At 38.1% G+C, this 9,548-nt stretch overlaps 1 protein-coding gene across 1 annotated transcript; it reads right to left on the minus strand.

Moving 5' to 3' along the window:
* Nucleotides 1-40: 40 nt before the first annotated feature.
* On the minus strand, nt 41-5,878 carry LOC6642960 (tyrosine-protein phosphatase 1). Its single transcript, XM_002065917.3, has 9 exons — nt 5,635-5,878; nt 4,062-4,169; nt 3,895-3,987; nt 3,686-3,827; nt 2,774-3,617; nt 2,006-2,694; nt 1,316-1,934; nt 1,071-1,248; nt 41-1,002 (listed from the first exon to the last, which is right to left on the minus strand). Exons 1-9 carry the CDS (start codon nt 5,788-5,790, stop codon nt 913-915), a joined length of 2,919 nt encoding a protein of 972 aa, XP_002065953.1. The 5' UTR covers nt 5,791-5,878; the 3' UTR covers nt 41-912.
* Between the last annotated feature and the right edge of the window lie 3,670 nt (nt 5,879-9,548).

A 9,548-nucleotide genomic window follows, 5' to 3' on the forward strand; every position in this document is an offset into this window, starting at 1 on the left:
CTACTTGTGACATTTAAGCATACATCATTACAGGGTGATATTTGTTTTTAGTTTCATATTTGATTTTTATTTTCAGCATAAATACATTTACGAATTGATTTGGTGATAAAATACTAACAGTTTTCTTTTCTCATATTATATCTCTCTATATATCTTTTCTCTGTATTGTTCACGTTAACCACTTTGTTGTTGTTGTTGTTTTTTTTTCTTTTTCTTTTTTAAATACATAAATACGTAAATATATATGTATGTATATGTGTGTATGCATGTGTATGTGGAAGGGTCTTACGTATGTGTATGTGTTGGTGGTGTGTAAATAAATAATTCATTTCGCTTTGTATACAATTAATTAGGTAGTTTGTTCATTTTTCTTCGTTTTTGAATAATTGTTTTGGTTTTTGTATTTGTTTTTTTATTATTATTATTATTATTATTGTAAAATTTAGAATAATTTTTCATTTTATTTTGCAGCACTTGCGGCGTGTGATAAAGAGATACATTCCTTTGATTTTTTGTTTGTTTGTTTCTTTTTCCTTTTTAGTAAATGGAGTGAATGATTATATACATACAATATAAATATATATATGTATGTATATAGATAGTATAATCATAATAATGATAATAGATAATAATCAGCTGCCAGTTTATAATCATATGTCTACGGGTACTAACAATACGATAGATTTGGATTTTGTTTGTATTTTTCAAAATACATACATATCTGAATATTTTTGAAAAAATTACATCACATCGTCCATGTAAAACGGGAGGGATATTTGATTAGGTAGACAGCGGAAGATTGTTGATTTGGGGATTGTCGATAGAGAGGGAAAAAAGTGCTTGGATTGCTTGGGTCATACATAGAGATAAATATATATATATATATATATATATATTTATAAAGATAATGATCTAATCATCCTCATCGTTGATAGCGGCACTGCTGCGAGAGATCTTCATATAGGCGGCACAGATGCACTCACAAACGAAACGATATTGACTCTGTGAACAAGATGGACGGATGGATGGTCAGAAATGTACTAGAAGAAATGGAAATGTGATGTACATACCACATTTTGAACCATGCAAGCACGCTGATCACGCATGGCGCGTACTATATCCAAAGGATAGACTGGCTCTCGAGCCTCCATAAGGGCCAAGGCAGTGTCCATTAGAATTAGCACACCAGTTCGTCCTATGCCCGCTGAGCAATGCACAATCACAGGTGGATTGGCGGCACTGATGCATCTGTAAGGAACAGCAGTAGTACAATACAATTTTCTTGTTAAATAGCCCTGCGCATGGAATATCTTACTGATGCACGCTGGTCGACACGGGTGTCTCATCCTCGGGCGTGGCACCATTGCTGGCGGCACACTTGCGTTCACTCATCAGTCCACCATTCTCATCGGCATCGGCATCCAGTAGACGCACTTGCTTCAGACTCTCCTCAATCTCCTGCAGTAGGGTGCGATTTCTGGCGGTACGCACACGTTCGGTGAACTCCAAAAACAGATTCGGATCGGAGGGCACACAATGATCCGGCCAGGCTAGATATTGCATGTGATGTATATGTCTCTGTTCGTGCTTATCCTTGAGAACGAATTCACGAAAAACAAAGCTACCGGTCTCATCGGGCTTTTCGCTTAAACAGCGCACAGAGAAGCCATCGGCTAGCTGGAGCTCTTCACCGGTTACTGGCCAATATTGATGACACTTCTGGCGACCGGCCTCCATCACTGTGGTGAGCATGACAAGCAGATGGCTACTCTCCTGCTGGACCATGCGCCAAAAATCCGTTGTCGTACTGGCCAATGGTCCTTGGGTGGCAATATAACGATTAACCACACCACCTGGAATCTCCATATTCACATAATTGGCATTGATATAGTCTCCAGTTAGAGAATTGACCAGCGACACTCTGGTGCAGTCATCTAGCATGGGGAAAGGGAATAATAAGAGAATTAACAAGGAGCACTTAGGTTGTATTTTGAAATTCACTTACAAGGCGATATGTCACGATAACGATTCTTGGCTGCATTTGCTGGTTTGCGTGCCTCGGTAATGGCCAGATCTGGATTCTTGCGATACATTAGCTCATATTGGGCCAGCAAAGCACCAGAGGCCAGACCATCGCTTAAAAGCAACAGACTTTGGGTAAAGAGAGCATCGCCATCGAGTAGATTCGAATGTGAACCAATCTCATCACTCTCTGGCACATACTGATACAGGGGCTCCTCTTCAAGCAGCAATGGAGCCGATCTCTGTGGCCGCACTGTAAGCAGAAGCTCACCACTGGCCTGATGACGGCATTCCCGTATCATGGACACCACTTGTTCATGCCTTAAGCCATGAACATCCCGTCCATTGATCATCAGCACCTCGTCCCCCTCACAGACGCGTGGCGTGCAACGATCTGCTGGCGTATTGGGCACCACTTTCGACACCTGAACCGGTAGCCCCAAATCGACGCCACCTTTTACATTGAATCCATAGCGACCTTGTTCATCGGCTTGTAGACGTATTGTTATCAAATCACTGCCACTATCCGGCTGCTGAGATTGACCTACAGCATCGGCTATGGTCGTGGGCAGCAAAATGGGACTATGCTGACCTGAACTATACGCCGGCGGCATGGGTGATGGTGATGCCGATTCAAAGCGCCTTGTGCACTGTTCAATAAAGCCGACATCCCTAAAAGACAGACAGAGAGAGAGAGAGAGAGAGCAAGGGATTAGAAAATAAGCCACTAATTAAGAAATAGCCAACTCACAATTGTATGTCATATTCATCGCTCTGCTGCTCCCAGGCCTTGCGTGGCATGGATTCCACTTCCTTGGACGTTACCTTGTTGTCATGCGGACGGCTTGTCTTTGTAATGGTCAATATGGTCGATGGCCCTTTACCATTGTGAGAGGCAACGCTCTCTGAGCCACTGCCTCCACTATTAAGCAGTGGAGTGCCACCAGCTGAACTACTGCCAGCCCCACCACCACCGGCCAGCAGTCGTTTGCTTGGCGAACGTACAAATACCTTATGGATGCGACCACGTTGCTTTGACTCTTGCACCGCCTGGAGCTCCGTTCGGCCCGAATAATAGAATTTACTGCCCAGACTTATATTGAGGAAGCGCGATAGACGATGCGGCCGCTTCAGACGAAAGAAGCTGTGATGCTCCACACAGGATTTCCATAGGGCCTTGGCATGCTTGTGGCTAATCATACCGAAACCCAATAGAGTGTCATAGTTCTCGCTTGGCTCACGTCTCAATTGTATGAAGAAATCCTTTCGCTTAAACGACACCTTCACCATTTTACTCCACGAGAACGTATTGATGCGCAACGAGTGCTGGAAGACCAACAGGCCGACAGCCGAGACACCCAATTGCAATTCCTTGCCATTCGAATCGGTCGCCTTGTGCAAATCAATTCCATAGAGTTCCAACCGTTTGGCATGCTCCAGATAATTGTATTCCGCATCTGCTGGCAATTGGCCACGATGCAGTTTATGCAATTCGCTAACCTTTCGTTCAGCCTCAGCACTCTGCTCCGAAAGCAATTGAAGTTGGCTTAAATAGCCCGCCTGATGTTCCACGGCATTGAAATCGCCCAATTCAGCTAAAAAAGGTCAAACTATTTTTAGTATTTAGGTTCGATAGAGAGATATCAGGATTAACCACACTCACACTGCACGGTATAGCTGGCAAGCAGGCACTGGGTATTACTGGAGCAGGGCAATTTGCCCAGCAGAATGTTGCGCTTGATTTGCAAATAGAATTGATATCGTGTGAATTCCTCTTGCAAACGGCTGGGATCGCTTACATAAAACTAAAATGAATATTAATGGATGGTTAATTTCAAGTGACTGACTGACTGACTGACTGGGATTACAAACCTTAACCCTAAACTCTAATAATGGAACGGCATCGTTGTCAAGCGAGACGCTGCTGCATTGCTTCTTGAATTGCTTCTGGGCATCGACCCATCTCTGTGGGAAATGAATTTTTCCAATCGAATATATCAAACAATCCCAAAATATAGCCAATCAATTTATCTACTCACCACAACATCACCGGGCTTCTGTGGAAATAATAAACCAAAATAATCCCTTTCGGACAATTCGAGATATTGAAAGACCTGATCTAAAAGCTCAGAGCCTTTCGCACGTTTCTGAAATTGAGAAAAACAAATGAAAATTTAGAGATTAGGATATAAAAAATATTGAAATAAAATTTTTTTTCTATTTATACGGTTTCTTTCATATTTTTTAAATTGGAATTTTATACTTTATTATTTTACATATAAAGAGCTCTCTCATATTGCAATGTTAGCTTTATCGTTCGTAGACCAAATAAAACATATCTTTTATATATATTTTTAATCTAATACTATTAATATTTATATTTGCATTTAAACTATTAAAAGTTTTTGCAACAATATTCTAAATATCATCGAAACTAAAACAAGATTTTACAAAAATGTGAATATAAAGCTTGAAAATTTGAAAAAATGGTTACAATTTTAAAAAAAACTTAATATTGACGACATTATATTTATCACGACTAAGACCTCGTTCTCGTTTCCGAGTCGATCTCAAGTATATATCAAAAACAATCTGTTCTCAATTCCGGGTCGTTTTGTTTTTGTTTTCGAAGCCAACATTCAATTCAACTGCTATCATAACCTTTTCACATTCAATTGTTTGGTTGCCTATTAAGAATAACTCTTGTTATTTAACTGTTTAAACGAAATTACCCGTTAATACTTAGAATTATACTCAACATATTACAGATTAATAGAAAAATATTTGTAAGCTGTCATTTTCATGAAAATATGGGAGATTTTTTAAATAGTTTTCATTCCCCTAACTTAAATTCGGAATCGAAAGCAAGAATTCCACCAAATAAGATTTGGAATCGAGGCTTGATTAATTTGGAGTTATTTGATAGGAATGGAAAACGATTTTGTTTTTATTTATAAACATTTTGAATGGTTTTGATTTAGCTTTACTCGATTTATTGCTAAAATCAAATGAAACTTTCAAGCTTAAAACTAAGCTGAAGTTTGAGTTTTTAATTTAAAAGCCGTTTATCAGTGCATAAAGAGCAAAGAGTTTAAATATTAAAATGAACTTTATTTCATGTCTATGACACATTTCTCCTCTATCCCATACACAGTTGGCAAGTGAAATAACTAAGATATATAATGACTATGTTGCATACATACATATGTATGTATGTATGTATGTAATTGTATCTGTCGCTTTTAATCATGAAACAATTTCAATTTGGTAGACAGATTTCAACTTGATCAGCATTTTATTTCAAAGTGAAATTTTTGCTAAAGAAACTCGGATCAAAAAAAAAAAAAAAACCAATGCGAATGAAGTGCGTGTTTATCTGATGAATTTTCGACTGTTCCGCTTTACAGATGAAAGTGAAAAACAAATAAAAAATGAATAAACAATAAACAGAAAAACAAAAGTTTACCACTTTCTATGAATATGCGCATAATCAAGAAGTAAATTGCACACACACACACACAAAACTATAATTATTATTATTATTACTATCACTAATTTATGATAAAAAAAGGAGTAAGTTAGTTAGGATTAAAGTCAAGTTAGTTAGTTCACCTCGAGCCGAAAGGTGTGCGTGATGTCATCTAGGAATAGGACGGTGACGCATTGCTGCTGCCGTTGTTGGTTTTTCTTGTCGCGCGCCAGGTCTGTGGAGGCACCACGTAGTCGATAGTTTCTGCTTAGATTGCTTAAACGAAAACGCTCAAACATGACCGAACTCCATTCTAATGCCCTTTGGGGTTGCTATCCACATACATATAACTATATATATATATTATTTGGTTGGTGGCTGGCTGGCTGGCTTGACTTGGCTTGGCTTGGTTTATGGCTGGCTCGGCTTCTTGTGTTTTGTTTATTCGATAAAATTGGCAAGACTTTTATTTTTGGGGGGCAGCAGACGGGGGCGGTTAACTGTTGGCTGCTTGTTTTGGATGGATCTCTGATTGACGACGGTATGAAACGGTTGAAATTCTAAAAATGAAGAAGACAAAACATATATATTTATTGCACACAGGTGGGAAATTTAATTGTTTGGCGCCCAACGTGGAGGCACTCGCACTCTATGTCACGTAGAGACATTTAAGTGCAATGAATGACTAATAATAACAATAATAATAATAAAATATTTCTTGTTGGTTTTTGGCGGTCTTTCTCCCCCCTTTCCCCTTTTCACTCTAACTGATATAGATAACACACAAACAACAAAAAAAAACTTACTAAAACTTTCAACACACACACACTGTTGTAGCAAATCGTCTTTGTTTAATGATTGATGTGCCCCGTGTAATTGGCTTAAATACTTTTTAAATGATATAAGTATGTGTGTGCGTGCGTGTGTGTGTGTGTATAGGTATGAACTAGTTGTCCCTTGTTTTGTACCTTCTTTGTTTGACCCGCTCGATGATTAGGTAGTGGTGGTGCGGTGGTGGTTGCTGTGTAAAGTGGGTTAATTCAATTCGCCACTCTTCTCCTTTGTCTCTTTTGCCTTGTTTTGGCCCCCCTCCCTTTTTAATTCTTATTCGTTTGTTTTATTTGCTTTTAGTTTGCTTGCTTTGCGGTTTCCGTTTGAACTCGAAATGCAAATTCAAAGTTGAAACGGTTGAAGAAAAGTTCTTACAAGTTGCAGAAATGGATTTCAAAATGTTTTCAGTAATAGTTGTACTAATTTTTCTTCTTCTGTTGAGTGTAATGTAAAATGTAAAATGAAAAAGAGAAAACTACAAACATATATGTATCGTACATACAGTATACAGTATGTAGTATATTCTTTATAAATACACAATTTCCTGTCACATTGGCAAAAAGCAAAAACAAAGGGAAACCAAAACGATAACGAACCAACAGCACGATATGAAGAAACAAATAAACAAATAAATAAATGTATGGTTCGTTCAACGTAAAGATTTAATCGAAAATCCCATATGGTTAGTGGGTTAAACGCCCCCTTGGCGTTTCCTCGACCGCCACGGAAAGTCTAACACCCCCCTCTTCAATCCAAGTCATTGTCTTGACTATTTCTTAACATTATTATCAATTTGCAGTAATCATTAGCGTAAACATGGCACAAATGCAAATAGCTCAAAACATATGTACCTAACTATTATGTATATTATAAGTAGAATATTCAACAGGTTGGCACAGAAACGAATAGAAGGTTACGTCATCCATTAACTAACTCCTCCCCCACATTGGGTGCCATATTTAGGCGGAAGTCCCAAAGTAGAAACAAAACTTGACCATACATACATGCATATAGAGAGAAAGAAACAAAAGATGTGGAAAAGGTTTTTCCCATTATGAAATTGAAAACGAAACGAAACAGATATATTGAAAGTGTGCGTATATATGTGTATGTCTCTGACCGTGAGAAGGCGGATTTTCGAAGAGAATATTTCAGTTCGTTGACCGACTTTTTGCAGTTTTCCTTCATTTGGTTTAGCTCTCTTTTTCTCTTTGTCAGCTTCCGCGCGGCTCTAACCAGTTCAAATTTAGTCTTATGCAAGCAAAACAAAGAATCATTCTAAGCAGATCTTGTAAGTCATAATGTGATATATGTAAGTATTTACATTTGTGATTGTTAACGGATTGTGTGGGGTATGGAGAAAAGAAATTAGATTTTATGGTTTTAGATGGGATGACACCACCTTTTTAGCCTATAATCGAATTTTTGAATATATGTATGTAAGCATATTTGAGCACTTGGAATGATAATGGACACAAAGACAAGGAGGAGCAGCATTGACAGTTCTAAAAATGTCAACAGCAGCACATCTGGCAACCCTAATCAAAGTCAAATGTTATCATAAAGCTAGAAAGCTTTGCCATAACGACAACGCCAAATTGAATTAGAGAGCCTATAAAAATAAAAATCAATTTTCAATTTGCTACAATTTCATTAAAGGTTCATCAAAAATCATTGGAAAATTTTTAAGGGGAGATTGATTTTCCTATACATAAATATGTACATACATATGTATGTATGTACAAATGTATCGTGACAGGGACGCATTATTTACATGGCATGCATTTGCATTTGTTTGGTTTTATGTGTGTGTGTGTGTATGCAATGGGATTGCTTTTACCGTTATGCGTTAGTCAGGGTTGCCCATGTGTGCAGCACCGAAGAGCAAAAATGGTGTGGGGGCGGGGGGAAGGAGGATTGAGTTGGGGGCTATTGCGATTGCCTTGAGCTGTACATGAATTGGTAGAATGGGGTTGGGCTGGGGTGAGCTGCTTATCGTTGTTTGCCTTTTCATTTTTATTGCTTCTGGGGGTCTTGTGCGGCACCGGCGGCACAGGCACAGGCACCGGCACGGCCCCAGACCCAAGACCCGGGCGGCACGCACATGCACACACACACACATGCAAACATACATATGTTTGTATGTATAGGTTGCACATATTTATGCATGTATATACATATATATACACTGAGAAAAATATTAATTAAAACAATTCATAGAGAAATTAACAGTAATCGAAATTATCTGCAGTGACTAATTAAATAACTAAAAATTACTAACTCCTAGTAGTAGTTAAATATTAGTATTTTGGATAGAATACATAGAGTTGATTGGAAAAGTATCCATAAATCTAACTGTTGCAATGCTATTATAATTGTGCTCTCCATAAGAAAATTGTGTTATCATCCTTTTTTGAGTGTATTTAGTGTTCACTTTTCTTTGTTTTTAAATAAATTGCTAACAAACAAATAATGATTAATTGAATTGAACTGCGAGGAAGCAAAGACGAAAGAATGAAGACTAAAGAACAACAACAAATCGTATCTCTGGCCTTTGCCATTTCCTTCATTACATTGCGTTTCTCGGCTTAAAGCAGCTTGTCTCTATGTGTGCGTGAGTTGTATCGTTTCGTTGTCTCTCTCTCTCTTTCTCTCTCATTAATCAGAAAAGGAAGATGCTGCTGATGCGTTATGCGGGTTAAGTCCAAGGAAGAAACAGACAAGATAATCATAATAATCAGAAACAGAATGAGGAAATCAGGGGGCGGGCGGCGAAGTCAAGACGGTGACATGTACATATGTACATAGATATGTATGTATATAAATATGTAAGCATGTATGTACATACATACATATGTATGCATCTACTAGATAACCACTACAAATGCAAAGACTGAAAATCCCAAGTGCAGGGGAAAAAAAGAGAGTAGTTGTCACCTTTCTCTCTTTCGCAACACTCACCTCTTCCGTTTTTTTTTTTTTCTTAGTTTTGCCTTTCTCTCTATATGGCTGCACTTGAACACAGATTTGTTTATATATATTTATAATTTGTTTCACCTTTTATTTCTTTTCGCTTTTAACAAAAATACTAAATATGTTTCACTCACACATAGAGCGAGCCTAAGAACACATACACGGACACATACGCAAGACTTTGTATATAATATACCCACACAGACACAAGCCGCTTGTGTTTGGGGCAAGTCGATGTGAACACAAAAAAAAA

This window comes from Drosophila willistoni (assembly GCF_018902025.1).
Source record: "Drosophila willistoni isolate 14030-0811.24 chromosome XR unlocalized genomic scaffold, UCI_dwil_1.1 Seg41, whole genome shotgun sequence".
Classification (NCBI taxonomy): Eukaryota; Metazoa; Arthropoda; class Insecta; order Diptera; family Drosophilidae; genus Drosophila; species Drosophila willistoni.